At 41.6% G+C, this 22,662-nt stretch overlaps 1 protein-coding gene and 1 pseudogene across 4 annotated transcripts in view; both read right to left on the reverse strand.

The window, feature by feature from the left end:
* Window positions 1-688: 688 nt before the first annotated feature.
* Window positions 689-3,638, reverse strand: LOC100617004 (glucose-induced degradation protein 4 homolog; annotated as a pseudogene).
* A 3,873-nt stretch (window positions 3,639-7,511) lies between these two features.
* Window positions 7,512-22,662, reverse strand: part of PDE5A (phosphodiesterase 5A) — a 166,047-nt gene continuing 150,896 nt past the window's right edge. For all 4 annotated transcript variants that reach the window (XM_007495546.3, XM_007495545.3, XM_056803498.1 and 1 more), the window contains exons 17-21: window positions 20,097-20,174; window positions 15,935-15,998; window positions 15,185-15,259; window positions 14,467-14,550; window positions 7,512-13,406 (exon numbers count right to left, since the gene is read on the reverse strand). In XM_007495546.3, coding sequence (XP_007495608.1) covers window positions 13,269-13,406; window positions 14,467-14,550; window positions 15,185-15,259; window positions 15,935-15,998; window positions 20,097-20,174 — 439 coding nt within the window. In that variant the 3' untranslated portion in view covers window positions 7,512-13,268. The remainder of the gene's footprint in view (window positions 13,407-14,466; window positions 14,551-15,184; window positions 15,260-15,934; window positions 15,999-20,096; window positions 20,175-22,662) is intronic.

Here is a 22,662-nt window from a genome sequence, read left to right on the forward strand (position 1 = left end):
GATTGGTAGATGCAAAATTAGGGGAAGGCACAGGAAGTGATACAAAAGAAAGTGTCTTTAAAAGAGAGTTACAACTTCCTGAGTCAGTTCTACTTGGAGTGGAGGCTGAAGAATAATCTGTTGACTGGAACTGAGACCCTATTCCTGATGAGACTGTCCTTAAGTCTCTTCCTTGGACTGACACTTGGTGAGTGAAAAGCTGATTCTTAACTGCTGGATTTTCTGAAGACACTAGCCTCAGGAGAGACCTATCCTCTTGAGAAAGGCTCCCTGTATCCCCAGGTCCTTGGCTCCAAGGGCTGAGGCCAGCTAAGGACTAAACTCTCCCTGCCCCCGGTTGAGCCACCGGCCGGGAGTAAATGACTTAGTGCTTAGGCTAGATATCTTACCCTATCCTCTCTCTGATTTTCTTACTTCTCTCTTTCTATATTTTGTAAATAAATTGTAAATAAACCGCTTTGGAATAAATTAAATTCCTGGTGACCCTATTTTAAATATAATCCAGTCAAACCTTTTAATGAATAACCCCCTTTCCCCATTACAAAAAGAAATAGGAATGAAGGGGGTCTGATGGCACCAGATGCCAAAGTTGACAAAAGAGCCATTATTAAACCATTTGATACTACTTAAAAAAATACAAAAGTTTATTAATGGAATTGATTCGATGAACAAGAGTAGGCACAGAAGTCAGCCACACTAATATGTTGTTACTGAAATGAGAGCTCGGTCCAACCATTCTGGGAAGTTAGCTGGAATTTTGCAAAGAAGTTACTAAGTCATTTATCCCCTTTGACTTAGAAATCTGCTTGCTAGGCATGTACCTACCTCAAGGAGGTAAATGACAAAAACAATGGCACACTAAAAAACTTAAGCTGTATGTTCTGTATTAGGACAAAGTGGACGTCTGTCCTTTGGGGGATGGCTGAACAAGTTGTGGTACACTAAGAGTGGCCCATTCCCAAGCTTTAAGGAACAATGAAAATGATGAATATAAGGAAAGATAAGAAGGCTTTTTTGAACTGATGCCCAGGGAATTCAGCAGAACCAGGAAAACACTGATATCCACAATGAGCGAAGTAAGGTAAAAAGACACCACAACAACATAACAGTTAAAAATGAATGGCTGTGAAATTTAAAAGACCAAACATGACCCCAAAGGAAAGAAGCACCGTCTCTCTGGCTTTGCAAAGCCACTCCTCCTAGAGCAGGAGCAGCAGCATCCACATGAGGAAATAGACAGGATCTAATAGGGCCTGCCCATCACCTCCAGAGCGTTAGAGGGAATGGAGCTTTGCCTTGGCCCAAAGTCTCAATCCAAGAACCAAGGCTGGAAATATGAGTCATCTCAGGTAGATCCTCTTGGATTTGTTGGACTGATCACCTTAAAATACAGATCTGACCAAAATACTCTGCGACTCAGTATATTGTGCAGGTGCTATCACTTCCAGGATTCAATATAAGCACCTGTATGTGGCATTTTAAAGTTCCTTGAACCCAGGCCCGCACGGTCTCTTTCCACTTTTATTATCCATTATGTACTCCCTGTCCCGCATTCTTCAGACCTTGGCCTGCTTACGGTTTCTCACCCAACACTCTGTCTCCATGTATTTTCACTGGCTGCCCCTTGTACTTGGAATTCATTTTTATTTATATGTATCTTATAGAATCCATAGTTTCCTGTAAGACTTTATTCCTAAGGCCTAGGCACAGAGCCCAGCACACAGTAGGAATTTTTTTTTTGGGCACGCATGGAAGCCTTGAGTTATTATTTGAACATGGTTAATGTTTCCCCTCATTCCCCAACGTCTCAAAGTCATTGTTATAGGAGAACAACTGCTCCTTCTGCCTGATAAAAAGGTTTGTCAAGCACTGTTTTGTGTAGCAAAAGGAGGAGGTACAAATGTTAAACTGACCAAAAAACAGTTCTCTTATTTAGCACTAATTTATGCAATGCTGCAAACTTTTGTACCAGGATGACTAGTTTCAAAAACTGCTGGTTGATTAAATATACATACATACATATATATAGGTATAAAAATTAATACGTCAACATTCGCTGTTTTCAATGTGAAAACGAGAAAATGTAATTCTGAGTAATTGTGCATTTGCCATAGAGTCCTTGTTAAAGAGACCATAAAAATAATTTTTGTAATTCAAAAAATCTCATTTTTACTGAGTTTGGTTTTACCCTCAAATCTGTTAAGTTCAGAGCAAACGTACTGAATAAGCAGAATTCTGATCCATTCCTAACTCAGGGCTTGGAAGTCTTGCATTTAGTTATTCCCAATGGTGTGCTGAGGGAACCTAACAACTATTGACTTCGCTTTGAGTTGTTAATATTCCGATGCTTTGCAGCTTGGGTTGACCCCGTTAACCAATCGGAGCTAAAGATTGATTAGGCCCTTCAAGATGCTTCATTAGCAGACGTGGTGGCTCGCCAATTCCCTGCACAAAGCTTTGCTGATACACACATGTATCCAGACTGTGGTTCCTTCTGAGCTACCAGACAAGGGATTAAGACTGGGGGCATTGGGGTGCAACCATCAATCTGTGATCAGAAAGAGTTAGTTCAAAACACTGCACACCAAGCCAACGCTGACGGGTCATCCTGGAAACTATCAACTCTGCTCAGATTTAGAATGGGGAAAGGCATTTCCATAATACGGAAGATAGCCGTGCAATAAGGAAAAGTGCATTTAAAGGTATCTTAAAAACCAGATTAAAAATTAAATTGCCACTCAGAAGCAGGAAGAACTCCTTTTGCTTCTTCCCCTCCCCCCTCCGTGGTCAGCCGCATCTCTTGAGTTCTATGGGTTGCCACCGACGCCTCCTGGTGCATCTGCTTGGTAGGAGACTGGCACACACTATCTCCTGCTTCTGGCAGGTACACAATTCTCCTGATCGACTGGAATCTTTTCTGCCAAGTTCAGTTTTACTTGGTTATTGTTCTGAACAGTCAATTGTCACCGGAATTCATAGATGGGGGCACTGTGTTCAGGAACTGAGTCAGATTTAGGGACTGATAGCATTCCGAACTCCTATGGTAGTAATAGCCCTCTATAGAGGCTGCAGATTTCTGGAAGCAGATGTAGTAAAACCCAGCAAAGGAAGCACCACTGATGTCTTTGATTGTGTGATCTGGAACTAGGAACTGTTCCTTCCACCTCAAGAAGACATAGTCCCCGTTCTTCAGCTCTTCATAATCAAAGTCATCTGAGTTAAACGATTTTGCATACTGATAAAAAGCCTGAAACTTGCCCCAGATCCTCGTCTGCATCCCATTTCCGGGTTAAGAAAGGATGCTTTTTGCTGATTATTTCCCCTTCAAAGAAGGTAGTAAGAGTTGGGTATTCCTCGGTAAGGCCTTTAATCTTCAAATATCCACAAAGGTAAGAGTTCTCCATATCCACATGCTGCAGCACCACCTCCACGTCGTACGAGTTCCCCTTGCTCTTCTGGTGGTCACGGAACTTGGAGCCGCTGTAGAGGAGGCTGGTGGCCACGCCGGGCTGCTGGGTGTTGATGGGGGGCGGCGGGATGAGGGACGCGGCGGAGGCGGCCGAAGCTCGGGCCGGCGGGGGGCACTCAGTGCGGACCGGCATCTCGGGGTCCCCTGGAGCCAGGGCGGTGGGGTGGGGGAGGGGGAGAGGGTGGAGGAGGTAGAGGAGGGGGGAAGGGAAAGCCGGGGAGGGGGGAGAAGCCACCGCGGCCGCCGCGCAGGAGCCTGAGGAGGGCGGGCTGACCACACAGTAGGAATTTAAATAATGCTTGTTAACTGATTGTTATAGGAATTGTAAATGTGTTTGAAAAAAAAAAAATCTGTTTCATTTGGGAAATCCCCAGGCAAATGCCTCTGAATACAGCCTAACAAGGCAAGGATTGGAGAATTGGAGAGTCTCTCACTTATCAAGTTTTCTCATCTGTAGAATAAAGGTCATGGATTAGGTGATTTCTTAAAAAAATTTTTAAATTTATTGTCATGCAAAAACATGCTTCCATATTGGTCATTATTGTAAGAGCAAGCTCAGAGAGAACTAAAATCCCAAAATAAGACCAAAGATACACTGATGTGAAAGACGACTCCAACAATTCTTTCTCTGGAGGTGGATAGCATTCCCTGTCATATGACTCAGGATAATTAGATGATTTAAAAAAAAATAAACCCTCACCTTCCATCTTTGAATCAATACTGTGTATTGGTTTCAAGGCAGAAGAGTGGTAAGGGCTAGGCAATGGGGGTTAAGTGACTTGCCCAGGGTCACACAGCTGGGAAGTGTCTGAGGTCAGATTTGAACCCAGGCAGGACCTCCTGCCGCCAAGCCTGGTGCTCTAACCACTGAGAAACCCAGCTGCTCCCTAATTAGATGGTTTCTAAAGGCCCTTCTAGCTATAAAATAAAAAATCTGGATTTATTTCTTGCATGATTTTGGTTGAAGTTTTCTATTGATCTCTCTTTAACCTTTTATACGTATTCCCACACTTTGATTAGTCACACTCCAGTTGACCAATGACCATCTTGTTTCTAGTTTTTGGCTATCGTAATATTGTTATTATTATTTGGGAAAATTTGGGCCTTTCTATTTTTGGCTTCCTTGAAATATATGCCCAGTAGTGCTGGGTCAAAAGGTATGAAAAATTTACAAATATTCTTGAATAGCTCCAAATTGTCTTCCAGAGAAGTTAGGGCAATTCACATCTTCACCAATAGTTTATTTGTATGCTTATATTCTTGAAACCTTACCAGCAACAGTTACTTTGATCATTTAGCATCTTTGCCAATCTGATAGATAAGGTAATGCTGTGAGTTGTCTTCATTTGCATTACTTAATGATTTTGGATTCTTTTGCTATATGGTTTTTGATAGTTTTCTCTATTTTTCTTCTTTCTTTCTCTGTCCTCTCTCCCTTTCTCCCTCCTTCCTCCTTTCCTTCCTTCCTTCCTTTCTTCCTTCCTTCCTTCCCTCCTTCCTTCCTTCCCTCCTGCCTGCCTTCCTTCCTTCTTTCCTTCCTTCCTTCCTTTCTTCCTTCCATCCTTCCCTCCCTCCCTCCCTCCCTCCTTCCTTCCTTCCTTCCTTCCTTCCTTCCTTCCTTCCTTCCTTCCTTCCTTCCTTCCTTCCTTCCTTCCTTCCTTCCTTCCTTCCTCTTTCCTTCCTTCCTTCCTTTTTAGATACTTTGGGCACTCATCCATTGATTCTTAGCTCTATGTATTTGTGTCATTTAAAATATATCTTGGATGTAGAGATCTTTTGTTGCAAAAAAAAATTTTTTTTTTGCAATGAATATTATATATTTGTACAAATAACCCTCCAAAAAATAATTAGGTAAGTTGTCATACCTGAGGAAGGCTTTAGGGTATTTTAGTGGATAGTATTAGTTGTTCAATATAGACATTTCTATTATTGTCTTTTGATATAGAAACCCACTGTGGACTTATAGAATAGAATAAGAGGCCCAAAAAAGACCTTAAAGGTCAAAGGATGCCTAGATTTAGAACTGGATGATTCTCTAGAGGCCATCTCAAACCATCTCCTTGTCTTACAAATGAGGAAACTCAAGTCCAGAAGTCATCATGGCAGAGGTGGGTTTTGAACTTGGGCCTTCTGATTCTAAAGGCAGTGTTCTTCCCAGTATACAATGCTGCTTCTTCATGACCTGGTCCTTGGTCCAAAGTGTGAGCGTGGCAGAGCTAAGATCTAAGAGAAGCCTGAATTAGTTAGATTTGTTAAATTAATAGCATTCCCATGTGTGGATCAGTTCCCTCCTCAATAAAATGGGAATAATGTTTGTATCACCTATTTCACTATGGCATTGAGTGGAGAAGCCTTATTTATTTATTTATTTTTAAATTTTATTTAGATGATTTAGAATAATTTTTCTATGGTTACAAGACTCATGTTCCTTCCCTCCCTTCCCCTAACCCCTCTCCCGTATCTGATGCACAATTCTACTGGGTTTAACATGTGCCATCGATCAAGACTCATTTCCTTATTATTAGTACTTGCACTAGGGTGATCTTTTAGAGTCCACTTTCTCAGTCATAGCCCTACCGACCCATGTGATCAAGTGGTTGTTTTTCTTCTGTGTTTCTCTTCCCACAGTTCTTCCTCTGGATGTGGAGAGTGTTCTTTCTCATAAGTCCCTCAGAATAGTTCAGGATCACTGCATTGCCACTAATGGAGAAGTCCATTACATTTGATTGTACCACAGTGTATCAGTCTCTGTGTACATTGTTCTCCTGGTTCTGCTCCTTCCACTCTGCATCAATTCCTGGAGTCGTTCCAGTTCGAGAAGCCTTTTTTAAAAACAATTTTATTTTAAATATTTTTCCATGTTTACATGATTCACTTTTCCCTCTTCCCTCTTCTCTCCCCCCACCCAAAGCCAACAAGCAATTCCCCTGGGTTGTACAAATGTCATCACTTGATATCTATTTCTATATTATTCTTTTTTTTTGCTATAGAGTGGTTTTTTAAAGCCCACATCCTTTGGTTTTTCACATCCCCATAAAAACGAATGATAAATCCCATGTTTTTCTTCTGTGCTTCTGCTCCCACAGTTCTTTCTCTGGGTGTGGAGAGCATTCTTTCCCATAAATCCCTCAGGATTGTCTTGGCTTGTTGCATTGCTACTAGTAGCAAAGTCTATTACACTGGATTGTGCTACAATGTTTTCCTGAGAAGCCTTTTTAAACCTTAAAGTAGTAAAGGAATGTGAACCATCATTGCTGGATATTAAACCAAATCTGCCAGGCTGGGCAGCCTTGGTTTCTGAAGTGTTGTTCAAGTATATATAATTGGAATTTCCCTTTTAAAAGCGCTAATATGAATAGACTCTGATACCATGCACGTGCACAGGCAGGTACAAGTATGCTGGGAAACACTGTATGTGAAGGCTTACGGGCAGAGCTCAGGGTGACAAAGTACTGGCCCCATATGAAAATTGGAATGCATTCATCAAAGGTACAAATCATTATATTTTCAATGTGGTATCAAGGAAGGCCTGCTGGATTTGGAATCATGAGGCCTTGGAACAAATTCTAGCTCTGCTCCAGACTATACCAAGAGGATGGAGGTGGAAATGATAAACCACTGGCCTTGGGAGACAGGAAGATCTGAGATCGAATCTCACCTCAGACCCTTAACTCTGGGACATGGCAATTCACCTAACTTCTTGCAGACTCATTTCTGCATCTGTAAAATGGGGATGAAAATAGCATCTACCTTCCAGGGTTGTTGTGAGCATTAACTGAGATGTGGAAGATCTTTGCAAATGTTTCTGTGTTAGATGCTCACTATCATTATTAGATGTTGCTTGATTCTGTGCAAGTTTCTTGGTTTCTTGGTCTTCTGTAAAATGGGTTCTTTGGACTAGATGGCCCCTCAGGTTCCTTCTAACTCTAAAGCCTAGAATCCTTACTGGAACATCAGATTCTCTTTGAGAAATATGAGGCCACTTTACCCTTTTCCACTGCCGAGTCAACAGCAGGGTCAAAATGATCACACAAGAGTGAAGTCTTAGTCATTTCTCATCCTTTTTTATTTGTCAAAGAATGAAAAATAGTACAAAGAATACAATGAGGAGGGAAGTGGCAAGTGAACAATTTGGACTCATGTAGAAAACTCCCTGAGGGGCTTTTTCTCTGACCACTGGGTTGATGGACAGTCCAACCCAACTTGTTCTTACACTTGGGTCTGTTGTGTAAGAAGATTGTCTGAAACGGGGAGGAAGGAGGGAGGAGAGAGGGGACGGGGAAAAGATATTGGCATTCAAAACTCTTTCAAACCACTTGAAAGTTAAGCATAATATACACAGCCCCCCCCCCCATCCTAGTACAAAAATAGTGTCCAGAAACTATATATTTGTTCCAATACTTTGAAAAAGTATAAGAATACAAAGAAACTCTAACAGTGGCTAGTGATGGTTCACTGTGATTTACAAAAATTAAACTATGATGTAATTTATTTTAAAAAGTATTTACACTTTCAACTACATTCAATAAAACATGTATACACAGGCTTTTGGTAGGTGTAGAGGAGGCGGAAGGTGAGCCCAATGCTATCTTCCTTTCTCTATATGGCAGAGTGAAAGGGGGCTGGTACTTAAGCTGAGCCAGAAATTTACTAGCATGGGTTGGTGATTTTGATTTCCAAAGATCCTCAGCCTAGATTGCAGAGAGGAGAAAGCAAACAACTCTGTGTAGTGGGATGGCGGACAGGTGTCCCCGACTTAGCATCTTTGACCCCAGAGGATGATGGGAATGATGACTCAGTGTCCCATTTCCAGACTTGTTCTAAATTCTGTAACCAAGAATGCCCTCATGAAACTGCATAGCACACACTTCAGAAATGTTTAGGGGCATTTATGGGGAAACAGAAGGAACATCAACTGTCCCAGATTCCACTGAAAGTCATCAAGGTTAGGAACAGATAAGGCTCCAGGGGGGTCCTTTGTCCTCCCTCCCTGGTACCCATTTAGAGCATTTGAGCAATTGCAGAAGAGGGCAGCAATCTCATTGTTTCGGCATCCTATTTCAGCCATCCAGGAGAAGCCAAAAAAAAAAAGAAAGAAAGAAAGAAAGAAAAAGAAAAAGAAAAAAAAGAAAAAGAAAGAGAAAGAAAGAAGGAAAGAAAACCCAAGAAAAAAAATCCAACCCAACCCTCTGGTTGGAATTGCTGGAGAATGTTGCAGCAGTTCATATATCAATAGCAATATCTAGCAGGAAGAGGGGTGTGTGTTTGTGTGTGTGAGAGAGAGATGGAGAAATCAGATCTGGTGAAAGGCTAGGAACAAAGAGACAAACCGAAGCCCTCCACTCCAAATGAATCTCTTCTAAGTGGTAGAGCAGGTAGCATAGAGCTATGGCTATTTCCCACTTCTCCTCCACCTGTGTCCTTGCCCAGTATCGATTATTTTCTGTGCTTGCTTATGTCTCACATTGGAGGGGAGCTTATTAGTGGTGAGCTCAATGTCATTCTCCTTCAAGAGTTTTAAGAAATCTCATCCTTACCAATTAACTCCAAGTGAAGTATGGGAAAGGGGTTCTCACCGTGGCAAAGTATGGGAAATTCACAAGGACAGAAGAAGCTATGTTGCATTAGACTGATGTCTTGTAGTTTTGAGGGAGAATCTGGCAGCTGCCTTCCAAGACATCAAGTGTATGGGTTCCAAGTATCCCTAGTTCCATTTGCCCAGCCCAGTTTCCTCAGGCACAGAGTGACTCAGTGATCTGTAGTCCCCACTATGAAAATACAAAGCCAGGCCATTTGACAGGATGGCAATGGCTCACTGGGCAGCTTCCACATCTGTTACTCTTGCCATCACATAGCAGAAACTATTCAGAATGTGTGTTTTATTTCATCTTGAGGAAAAACACTGAGGTCCATAGAATGTACAAGTGAAAATGTAGACAAGAATCGTAAGTTGAGAAGGCAGGAGGAGTAGAGTAGCAGGAGCACCTATGATGATGACATCATGGAGCTTTAGGATCAAAGTAGGAAAAAACAAAAGTGATTTTCCTTGTCTACATGGGGAAGAGAATAGGAAACGGGCATTTGTGTCAGCAGCTAAAATTTGGATTTGTTCTCACTTTTCACAGATTGCATGGGTCTGCTGATGAATGTTGTTTAAGGAGTCAACTTAGCTAACACAAGGTTGGCTGTGGGGAGGGGAGGAGATGATGAATTTTGGGTCTCGGCATCCCCTCAATTATAGGCAAATTGAGCTCCCTGTTTCAGGGCTGGGCTTGCCTCCTTTGATGAAATCAAAATTCCTTAATGTAGAGGAAGTATGGTGGAATGGAAATCAGTAAGAACTGGGTTAGAATTCTGCCTGAAATATATATTGGCTGTTTGATCCTATGCAACTCACTTAAACTCTCTCATTCTCAGTTTCCATATATATATATATATATATATATATATATATATATATATATATATATATATATGTATAGTTGAGAGTATTGGACTGAATTATCTCTGAGGTCCCATCCAGCCGTAATTCTTAGATACTAAATAGCTCAGCTAGATGGTCCCTATTTTGAAGTTTGTTAACTTTAACTAACTTTAAAAATTTCTTGGCAAATGGCAAATTCAACTTCTGCCTGAACCCTGATCTCCAAGGATAACATCAACTAGGAAGAGCATCTCCTAACCTTGGGACTCATAAGTGGGAAAACAGCGTTAGACATAGTTTCCAAATACAAAACTAGATTTATGTTCATTCCACAAATAATCCACTTAGAAGGCATCCTCTCAAAAACCAGCTTGGTTTAGGTTGGAAGGGTCTAAACGAATGGAAGACAACTATAACTCCAGCTATAGACTTGGATGTAGATACAGCTATCTCAGTACTACATGACTTTTTTCTAAGATCATGCCGTCTTAGAAGGGATGTCAGAAGCTATCTAGTCCAACTCCCTTATCTATCGAGGAAGAAACTGAGGTTCAGGATCCAAGGTCACAGAGATAGCAAGTGTCAGAGAAGATGCCCACTTCTGAGGAGCCAGCAGACCTATGCACTTTGCTCTGAGTGGCATTCCAGGTCACTTAGAGTCTTGTCTAGAAAGGGGCAAGGGTCATAACGCTAATCTCTACACAGTGCCATAAAGATAAAACGAAACCCTACTGTACTCTAGCCGCAGCAAGCCCACCAAGCATGTAACAGAGCCAGCCATGATTATCGAGGGGCTATCTAAGGAAACATCAGCTTTGGCCAAAGTAATGAGAAATTTGTATTTATCTGTCATATGTGCCTAATTTATGGTCACGGTCCCCAGAATGTTGGAAACTTCTGTGTGAAGTAGCCACGAGAAGAAAGCAACGTGCTTGTTAGGAAATGGTCTTCTCAAACGATGTCACGAGGATGCTGGTGTGGCTTGGTGGGTTGGCGGGAGCCAGATTTGAAGACAGTAAGAGCTGGGTTCCACTCCAGACCTGACACATAGTGGCTGTGTAACTCTGGAAAAGTCAAGGTGCTCTCAGACAACTGCCCAAGTGTGTAAGTTATAAGTGAATTAGCAATCTGCCTTGGGAGAGGGAGGCTCTACACTGGAAATCCCCTCTGAAGAAGGACTGGAATTAAAAAAAAAATAGCACCCCTTCTGCCTTAATAATGGGTGATGGGAACTGTGAGCCAACCCATGGAAATGGTCGGTTGGGAAGATCCAGGCCTTCTTCTTTCTATTGCCTCCTTTCCTCATTCTCCATGTCTGCTTTCCCAAGGCACTCACTCTATTGAGTTCATTTAGAAGAGCTCAAGGGCACACATGGAATGGAAATTGCCTCTGATCCCATCAGTGAAGTACTGTGGGAGAAAGATGGCAGCCAAGTCACATGATCTGAAGAAGGATGAACTAGGTTATTTTGGAGGGACAGGACTTGGCCTAGCCAATCCCAGGCCGTGGAGTAATTCCTCCCCTTTTACTGGTCCCATGGCCTGAAGCTGCTTGCTTCTGTATGGCTTGGGGTTCCATTTATGTCTAGGGTATTCAAATGACTCCTTCTGCTATTTCCCTTTGACCCCCAACAGCAGTATGATATAGGTAGGAAAGGGAGATCATGGTGACCTTGTGATATTTATTAAAGTACAAAGATTGCTCTATTCTCTCTCAGCTGCATTAATGATTAAAGTCCTGTCTTCAAGCTACCTCCTGGGACTCCTTTCTTTTCTTTTTTAAATTATTCTTTTTAAAAAAATTATTATTCTTTTTAAAAATTTATTATTATTATTCTTTTTTAGGAACCCTTACCTTCCATCTTAGAATCAATACTGTGTATTGGCACCAAGGCAGAAGAATGGTAAGGGCCAGGCAATGGGGATTAAGTGACTTGCCCAGGGTCACACAGCTGGGAAGAGTCTGAGGCCAGATTTGAACCTAGGACCTCCCATCTCTAGGTCTGACTCTCAATCCACTGAGCTACCCAGCTGCCCCTTCCCCCATGACTTCTTTCTAAGGGAAAGGGAAGGAATGGTGACTCTTTGCCCTCCCAGAAGCTACTCTTCTCTTAGGACAATGCTGGATTCCTGTTCCCTAGAATTCATTCTTTCCTTTTGAGACCTGAGTGACTGAAATTTATTTCTTTGTGACTCAAGTTGTAAGACTATCTGTAAAGAGGAGCAGGTGATTTTATAGGCCATAATGGAAGGAGTGGATTTCCTGAAAGTTATTCAATGGATAGACTCATTCTCTCTTAGACATTTAGCAATGCCAACGAGGACATCAAAAATGTGACTGGGTGATCCTGGGCAAGCCACCCATGCTGCACCTCAATTCTGTATCTGTAAAATGAGGAGCTGATTGGTTCTCAGTGGCCTCTGAATTCTAGATCTATTCAAATTCCTCTTCTGATGCTTACTGCTTGTGTGTCCTTGGGAAAGTCACTTACGTAACCATATTGGGCCACACTTACGTTCTCTGTAAAGTGAGAGTTGGAGGCTTCTGAGGTCCCTTCGTTCTTTAGAATTAAGGTCCCTAGGCTCTGGATTCAAATCTTGCTTATTATGTTTATTGCCTGTGTGGCCTTAGGGAAGTCACTTAAATTTGGGGGTGGAGCCCGTTACCTTATTTTTAAAATAAGAGAGTTGGATTAGAGGGCCTCAGATTCCATTCACCTCGAAGACTCTGATCATCATTGATATCTTCTCTGTTTAATTACATGGCCTGACATCACACCCTTCCAGAAATCCTGGAAGGTGCTGAGGCAAGTCATAAATGGGATCTGGAAGGGCATCGATGTTCTACGCATCCCCCAAATCCCTGCAGTCTGGCTCTGTCCAAAATCAGGCCTGGCCACTCGCCTTCTCTCCTCGGCATTCCCAAACCCAGAGGAATCGACTGTTGATCCTGGCTCCTCTCGGAAGAGGGAAGAGCTGCCAAGCATTCTTGAAGAACTGGTCATTCAACAACAGCAAAAACAAGCCAGGACACAGATAGACAACTCCAGGGTCAAAGGCCTCCCAGGACCTCCCTCGGCAGAACCTGAGCATCGTGACCAGCTTTCTGACCACTGTGGCCATTGCGGGCAGAGGGGGCCCCCTCCCTTCAGTGGTATGGAGACACATACAGACAGTCTACAAGAGGACCCCTGAATGCATCACACTATGCCCTTAAAAGTTGTGCAAAAATAAAACCAAACATTAAAAAAATACAGCAGTGGCAAAATATGTACCCAACTCGTACAGTGTCTACGAACATTACGTATCACAAAATAGGACGTCTTCTGTGTAAACGTAAACTCTGCGTGCTCGGTCTGTCCCGGCCGGGCCCCTTCAGGTCAGCGTGGGCTGGCCGCTTTCACCGTTCATCAGGCTCTTCTCCTGCTGCTCGGCCAGGGCCTGCCATTTCTGCCGATTTTTCCTACAGCCGTCTAGCAGGGGGAAGCAGGCCTCTGAGACGTGGGCCAGGGCCTGAGGAGAGACGGACAGACGGATAAGTAGAAGGAACTGGTCAGGGCTGCAGCCCCTCCCAAGGGACCGGGGAGAGAGCCCCCAAAGGGCCCACCTCAAGGCGTGTGGACACATAGGGTGACTGCCTGGGAAAAGGCTTGCGATTCCAGGGTGAGAGATGTTTGGGAACCTCAGGGCTGGGGCTGCTTGATTTGGAGAGGGAGAAATGAGCCTGGGAACTAGGAGGAAGACTGAGCCCTTCCAGGGACAGGGTGGTCTAGACCAAGCTGTCCTGATGGGGTCTGCCCTGGGGGAGGAAGGATGAATTGAGGGGACGTTCCAGTGGTAGTAGGGGGGATCTGAGAGAGAAGAGAGAGGGGCATGTGGCAGAGTGGAGGCGAGGTCAGGGTCGGGAAAATTACTGTCTATATGATGTGAGGCATTCTACTCAAGCTTTCTCAGCCTCAGTTTCCTAATCAGAAAAATGGGAAACAAGAAAATCTTACTATGTGTTGGGCACTCAGCCAAATGCTTTACAATATTGTCACTAGATCATTACAATGATCCTCAGAGGTAGGCACTATTATTATCTCCATTTTACAGATAAAGAAACAGAGGCAAACTGTGGTTAAGTGACTTGCTCAGGGTCACACAGATAGGAAATGCCTAAGGTAGGATTGGAACTCAAGAATCCCCTAACTCTGAGTCCAGTACACTATCCACTATTCCACCTAAGAACCTCTGTCCTAGGGACAGCATTAGTAACAGGAGGCACAGTGCATCCTAGTGGAGAGAGTGGAGTCAGGAAGATGGAGGTTTGACTTCTGCCTCAGATACCTGCTAGTAGTGTGAAATAATAATAATAAATAAATAATGAATTTGGGTGGAATAATAATAATAAAGTATAGATATTACATATATGGCACTTTTTAGACCTTAGGGTACAATTTAATTGCCAACTATAAAAACAATAATAACATCAATAATAATTACAGAACTGTGCACAAATCATGATTAGACTATAATATTAAATAAGAACAAGAATAGCCTGAGGAGAATTTCCTTGCTTTCACATGAGTACCTCATAGAGCTGTAAGCAAATGGCATCTATGAATCCAACTTGCATGCTCGGGATTTTATTTTTCTTCTCTCTGTTCATCAGGTCCTGAAAAGAAACCCAGAAAAATCTGTCTTTATTTAAAGGCCATTATGAGAGAAGTCCAACCAGCAGCCATACCAGGAGTCAAACTCCAGGTTTCATTTTGGTGTCGTCCCTTGGAGACTGGCCTTGTTCAGAGACCGTTGCTCGCCTAGGCAGTACCTGAGTACAATAGGGTGGCCCAGGAACACCAGGAATGAAGAATGAATTCTAAGTGTTTTCCTTTGTGCTAAGTGCTGGGATGCAAATAGAAAGTATCCACCTTAAGATGCTTACATTATAATGGAGAGAAAAATGATGATGAAAATTGGGTTCCCCTAGTCTAATTCCAAATTGAGCAGCTATAGGTGGCACAGTGGATAGAACACTGGACCTGGACTCAGGAAGACTCCTCTTCTTGAGTTCAGATTTGGCCTCAGACACTTTCTAGCTGTGTGACCCTGGACAGACCATTAAACTCTGTAAATCTGTTTTCTCCTCTGAAAATGACCTGGAGAAAGAAATGGCAAACCACTCCAGTATAACCCCAAGTGGGATCATGAAGAGTTGGACACAACTGAACATGACTGAACAACAACAGTCTAATTCCAAAGGGCCAGGCTTGGGGGTCCTTTAATCCAACTGAGGTCTCCCTACTTACTGTGGGCTCGATGTTTAATTCCTTTCGTTCTCTGTCCCCTTGGTCAAAAAATTCTGCAGCTACTAGCTCTGCTATCTGAAACAGAGAATGGAGATCCCAAAGAGACTTGTTTTTTTAAAAAAAAATCATCCAACATTCAATCATTCTTGTTTCCCAGCCCCAATGGTAAAATGAAAACTAAGATTAATGAGTTACAAAAAATGTGTTGAGAAAAAGTGTGGCTTAATGGATAGAGCACTGCATTTGGAGTGAGGGATACACAAATTCAAATCCGGCCTCAGTGTCTGCTAGCTATGTGACCCTGGACAAATCACTTAACCATTCTGTGATTCCTCATCTGTGAATTGAGAATGATAATAGTGCCTACCATCTAGGCTTGTTGTAAGGACAAAGAGAGATTCCATAGAAAGTGATCTATGAGGATTAGTAATGGAGATTATTATTATCAAAGCAGCCACAAGAGTGAAATATGTGTTTCCCCAACCAACCAGAAGGATGAGGAGTCATGCAGACCACCTGAGATCACTGAGATGAAGCCCTTTTTGGCTTTCTTAGGCTCTTCTTGGAATTTAGCATTAGGTGGCATAGGAATTTTTAGATGGGAAATATGGTGCCCAGCCAATGATTCTTCATAGATACTGCTAAAAATAGCCAGCAAGATCTTCCACAAAGACATCAGCCAACTTGGAAATAGAAAGCATTATAGGATGGCTGTATAATCCATCATGTTTATACAAATCTGTGACATACCCGCTGTTGAACTGGCCAGGGCTTGGTTATCGCAGAGAGATCACAGGCTGTCATCAGCATCGCTCTAGAAAAGGCAGAAAGACAAACTATTTTTGGTTACTCTTATAAGAAGGTGCTGTTCACCAAAGCCCTCCTTTGACCCCTCATCTTGGATCTTGGCATAGAGAAAACCTCATCAAGCCAGAAAGGCTTTTATGTCAGAGGATGGGAGTCAGAGTCAGAGGTTCAATTCCTTCCTTTTGCTCACTATCTGAAGGACCCTGGGCAAGTCACAAGTTGGGCACATACTAACTGGGTCTTCGTTTCCTCATCTCTAAAATGGGGGAGGTGGGCTAAATAATCTCTAAGGTCCCTGCTGGCTTTAGAGTATGAGAATATGACTTTAATGATAGGTCTTGAATGGACTGTATGTCTCTTATTTGATGACTAGTCTAGACAAGGTTAGGGAGCCTCATGACTGGGTTAACCATAGCATAATGAGTATTTCAATCCCAGCAGTACTCAAAGATTGTTTATTAAATTGCTAAAGAGTTCTGTCTTTGTGGAAGGCAATATCCTCACAGTACATCTTCATCTACTTTGATATCTATCCTCTCTCTCTCTCTCTCTCTCTCTCTCTCTCTCTCTCTCTCTCTCTCTCTCTCTCTCTCTCTCTCTCTCTCTCTCTCTCTCTCTCTCCCATCTCTGTCTCTCTTCCTTTCAGTATATATGTAGATCTATCTCTTTCTAACTCCTCCTGTATCACTGCCTTGCCATGAAGGGGAGGCTTGTGTAGCCCAATGAAATTATGAGCTATGCTGTGCAGAGTTACCCAAGATGGACAGGTCATAGTGGAGCACTCAGACAAAAGGTGATCCACTAGAGAAGGAAATGGCAAATTGCTCCAGGGTCTTTGCTAGGAAAATCCCACAGGCAGTGTATTAAAAGGATAAAAGAGATGACACCAAAGATGTGTCTCGAAGGTCTGAAGGAGGTCAATGTACCACTGGGGAAGAGCAGAGGATAACTATAAGTAGCTCTAGTACTAATGAAACAGTTGGGCCAAAGCCGAAAGGAAGCTTGGCTATGGATATGTCTGGTGACAAAAGGAAAGTCTGATGCTGCCAAGATCAATATTGCATAGGAGCCTGAAATGTCAGATCTATGAGCCAAGGTCAGCTGGATGGGGCTAGCTACGATATGGAAAGATTAAACATCGATATCTTGGGGTATCAAAGAACTCAAATAGATGGGAATGGGTGAAATTAATTCAGGTAATCATGATATCTACCATTGTGGGCAAGAATCCCTTGGAAGAAATGAATTAGCCCTCATAGTCAATTAAAGGATGATTGTTCAATTGCAAGATAAACCATTTAGCATCATAGAAATACAAGTCCATGCTCCAACCACTGATGCCAAAGAAGCAAAAGTTGTTCAGTTCTGTAAAAATCTATAATATCTTCTAGAAATAATGCCAAAAAAATCAAAATATAATTGGAATAAGAGGCAAGTTTGGTCTTGGAGTATAAAATGAAGCAGGCAGAGACTAACAGAGTTTTGTCAAGAAAACTCGCTGGTTGTAGCACTCTTTTTCTACCATCCAAAAGGCCACTCTACACATGGACATCATCAGATGGTCAATATCAAAATCAGATTGATTATGTATTTTGCAGGCAAAGGTGGAGAAGCTCTATACCCATGTTGGGGAACCTATGGTATATGTGCCAGAGGGGACTGCTCCCTATCCCCTCTCCATGCATGTCTCAGGACATTTTTCACATGTTCCACCCCTCTGTCCAGCAGCCCAATGGAAGCACTTCCCCTCTCTCCTGTCTGGGATAAGGGGGAGGCTCACATGTGGTGTGAGGGTTGCAATTTGAGCACTTGGTCTCTAAAAGGTTCGCCATCACTGCTCTATGCAGTCAGTTAAAACAGCCATGGAGCTAACTGTGATTCAGATTATGAGCTTCTTATTATAAAATTCAGATTCAAATTGAATAAAGTAAAGAAAATCATCAGACCACTTAGGTATGATCTAAGTAACATCCCTTATGAAGAAGTAGAAATGATGAAGGGATAATATAATAAGGGATTAGATCTGGGAGACCGAATGCCTGAAGAGTTGTGGACAGAGGTTTATAATACTGAACATAGAGTAGATGATGCAATATAAAACATCTCAAAGAAAAAGCAGAGCAAGAAGGCTTTACAAAGAGTTGAGGAAAGAAAGCAAGGGAAAGGGAAAATATACCTAACTGAATGCAGAAATCCAGAGAATAGCAAGGAGAGAGAAAAATGTTTTCTTAAATGAGCAGTGTGAAGAAATAGAAGTAAAAAATAGATGGGAAAGATGAGATCTTTTAAAGAAAATCAGATATGTTAAGGGAATGTTTCATGGGAAAATAGGCATGATCAAAGACAAAATGGAAGAGATTGAACAGAAGTAGAAGAGATTAAGAAGAGGTGGCAAGAATATACAGGAAAAATCTCCCCAAACCAGAAAGGTGTGTCTACTAATCTAGAGCCAGACATCCTAGAGAATGAAGTCAAGTTATCCTGAGGAAGCACTGCTAACAATAAAGCAACCGGAGGTAATGGAATTCCAGTTGAGCTATTTAAAATCCTAAAAGATGATGCTGGTAAAGTGCTGTGCTCAATGTGCCACCAAATTTGGAAAACTCAACTCAACAGCGGTCTCAGGATTATAAAAGATCAGTTTATGTCTTAGTCCTAAAGAAGAGCAATGCCAAAGATTGTTCAAACTACCAAACAATTGTCCTCTTTTCACACACTAGCAAGATTATGCTAAAGATTCGTTAAAGCAGGCATCAGCAATGTATGAACTGAGAAGTACCAGAGAACAAGCTAGTTTTAGTAGAAGCAGAAGAACTAAGACCAATTTGTAAACATTTGCTGGATTATAGAGAATGCAAAAGAATTCAAGAAAAAAAATATCTACTTCTGCTTTATTGACTCCATTAAAGCCTTTGACTGTGTGGATCACAATAAAATGGCAAGTATTCAATGAGATGAGAGTGCCAAATCATCGTACTTTTCTCCTGATCAACAGTCAGAACTGAAATGGTAAAATTGATTTGTTTAAGATTGGAAAAAAAGGTAAGAGTTATATAATGCCATCTTAAATATTTAACTTATATGCAGAGAACCTCATGCAAAATTCCAGAATGGATAAATCAAAAGCTAATCCTAATGACTGAACAATAATAATAATATCTCTATTTCTGTGTGTGTCCGTCTATCTTACTCAAAGGGCATGATAGTTGGTATGACAGAAATTAAATGGAATTGCTAAGGAGGACCAATCAGCGACTATACAAAGAATCAAGCTCCAGGTTTCATTTCTGTTTCATCCACAGAGAACTGGTCTTATTTAAGGCTCAGTTTCTTGCCTGAGTTTTGGGGAGGATATCCACCCAACCATCCATTTATCCATCCATCCATCAATTTTTCCAATTTTCGTTCTATCTATCTAGAGACATACAGAGAGATAATATACATACACATATATATGTATATATTATAAAAGTGCCTTTAAAATTTAAAAATGTGGTATTAAGTCTGGCTGTCCTGCACTTTTATGGTATCGCTTGCTACTCTTTTATCTAAAAATTTTGATGGGATTTTTCAGGATTAATAATGTATTATGTACCTACCTTGCATGTACTTTTTTTGCACGGTGTCTGCTTTATTAGAGTTCAAGCACCTTGTGGGCAGGGACTGTGTTTTTACCTTGTTCTGTATAGCCCCAGTGTTTAGAACAGTTTCTATCTCTGCTTGTCGATCTCTAGTAGCTGCTGTTCTCTGGGGAAGCTCAAATTATTGGGAAGTTTTATTGTATGAAAAACTGAAACCCAACATCCTGCCTCTCTATCTGAAGTTTTAGAAGGGCATTTTCAGTACTTCCTTTCCTAAGGAGGAGGAGATGGGGCAGGCCCAGAGCACCACTTCGCCACATTTTAAATACACTTCCAAAATGAAAAGGTAGTGTGTTGATGGGAGCTCTAGAGGCACTGTTACCAACTCATTGGCTCCAACTTTTGTTAAATGAGTAGACTGGAGGGCTGTACTCACTGTGCTACGGGTCACATCAATGACATGAGACGGCAGATACTAATTGTGGGAGCAAGCTCATACCTTCAAGAATGCTACACTGACTTACAAAAATAACTCCCGGTGCTGGGAATCTTCAAAGTTGAATTGTTTCTTTCTTATAAGTTCAAAAAAGTCTCCTCTTCTCCTACAAAATAAAAAAGCATATTTGATTGGTTATAACAATTTCCCAGCCTACACTCCCCTGTCTAGAAAGATTTAGTCAATAAAATGGGGCAGACTAGTCATTGAACCCTCATGTTCTTGAAGCTGGCTCCAATTAATTCATCATTCTATGTGCATCTGAGGCTGAGGAAATGATCAGGGATAGAAAAACATGAATCTTTTCAAGGGGAATATTTCCCTTCACAGTATCATAGACTCATATATTAGAGCAAGAAAGGATCGAAGCCTTCTAAACAAAAACAGGGCTCTCTGGATCTATCCAAGAGAGCATCTCCAGACCTTGTCATGCCTCTGGATTTACAGGACCATAGATGTGGAGATGGAAGGGATCTCAGAGGCAAGCCAGTCCAAACACATGAGAAACCTGGAACCCAAGGTTGGGCAGGGAGTAAGCTGTCAAAAGGCAGGATTGGATTTAAGGTCTCCTGACTCCAGCCACAGACCTGTTTCCTCTACTCTTGTGGTCCTAGTGTTAAAATCATATACGAGACCCTATGTAATTAAGAGGAAAGACGTGTAATTTACAATATTCATGCCTTCTTGCTATCTAAGAAGATGTATAAGTGGAATTTTGAACCCCTGGACTTCATAACCCAGAAGTCCTTTGGTATTTCCCAGAATTCCTCTCTGCTTTCCACCACATTGCGTGGTCATGTTTTTATTTAAGTTTGCTATAACTCCTCCCTCATTCTCTTTTTCATATGGAAAGCTGGCGGGCTCTCTTGGTTTCTCTAGCCTTTTTACTTTCCCTTTGCTTCAAGTTAAATATCAACAAATATTATTAAATATAATACTTGGAGTATTGAATATTAAAATTAAAAATTTACAAAGAGTATATGTTTTATCATATGCCTAAATTCCAGGGTTCCATCAACAATAACTCAGAAAGCAGGACTGTGGAATAAAAAGAATAAAAAGTCTGAAGTCAGAGCCCTGGATTCAAATCTTGGTTCTGTGGTTTACTGCCTGTATGACCATTATGAATAAGACCCATTATGTCTCTGGGTGTCTATCAAAAGGAAAAGATTACATTAAATGAGCTCCAACTTCCATTTCCTTATAATCCTTAAAGAGTCTTTCTGCTCTAAATCCTATTAATCTAAGAGTGATGGCTCAAAATGGGTGACAGTGGTTGGGACAGTTTTATGGAGTTCTAGTGTTAAGCTATAAATTACATAAAGTGGTGAAAAAATATGAAAATGCCCCATATGGTATTTCTTGATAAACTAGAATATTCCATTAAGCAGATCTCATTTTCCAGTGCTCTGACTAAATAGGAATGTTTCCTGAATACCACAGAAGGGTGTTAAGCCCTACAGTGGCAGCCACTTTCTGGTATGGGATAGGGGACAGCTGCCATAAAACAATGTCTTGATTCTCAAGAAATAGGGGATAAGATATCAGACTTGTGATTTCATTGATAAAAGAAATCCTGAGATAAGGAACCTCCTTCTGCCAATGGAGGTTGCTACCTTCCTTGTGAGTGCTGTGAGGTTAAAGGATGCTCAAGGTCACACAGTCAGGATGCTCCAGAGGTGACCCTTGAATTCAGGGCTTCCTCTTTTCAAAATTTGATTCACTACAAGAGGCTTCTTTTTTTAAAATTAAAAATAGCAGAAGAAAACACCCTTTTTATTTCCTAAAGAGGGAATCAGTGGGTTCCATTCCCAGGATCCATTAGAATCTGTCATCCTCTCCCCCTTCCAAAGGCACAAACAAATATCTTAAGAGACATAAGAATTCTGTACAGAGGTTGAGGGGACATGACAGAGGATGGACTCTAAATGAACACTCTAATGCAAATACTATCAACAAAGCAATGGGTTCAAATCAAGAAAACATCTAATGCCCAGTGGACTTACGCGTTGGCTATGGGGGGTGGGGGGGGAGGAAAAGAAAATTATCTATGTCTTTAACGAATAATGCTTGGAAATGATCAAATAAAATATATTAAAAAAAATTAAAAAAAAAAAAAGAGACATAAGAATTCTGGAAGGCCACGCGTGCATTTTTTGGATTTGTGAAAGATGGACAACCTTCAGGCTTGCAAGGTCTTCAGAGATGCGTGTAATAAGCATGACTGACAAAATCTGTGTGCCATCATAACACCTCATTTTTTCAATCAGATTCCATTGTTTTCCCTTCCCAACATTTCTCAGGGCAAAGTTAACTGCTTTGACTTCTTCACTTCCACCCTTTCCCAGTTAGTTTTGAGAGTTTCAATAAATAGTAAAATTGTAAATAGTAAAATCATCAGAACCTCAGAAAGAAGCTCTGAGCCTAGCTAAGTCTCTAAGCCCCAAGCCTGGGGCTCTTTCCACTGTACCCAAAAGAAAGAACTGAATGCATTTATTTTATTCGTAGGCCTGGTTGTGTAATAATCGATAGGGGCAGGGACTGTTTTAGGGAGTAGACTTGAGATTTGTGGCTATAAGGAAATAGCAGGATAG

The sequence above is a fragment of the Monodelphis domestica genome, chromosome 6 (assembly GCF_027887165.1).
Source record: "Monodelphis domestica isolate mMonDom1 chromosome 6, mMonDom1.pri, whole genome shotgun sequence".
Taxonomy (NCBI): domain Eukaryota; kingdom Metazoa; phylum Chordata; class Mammalia; order Didelphimorphia; family Didelphidae; genus Monodelphis; species Monodelphis domestica.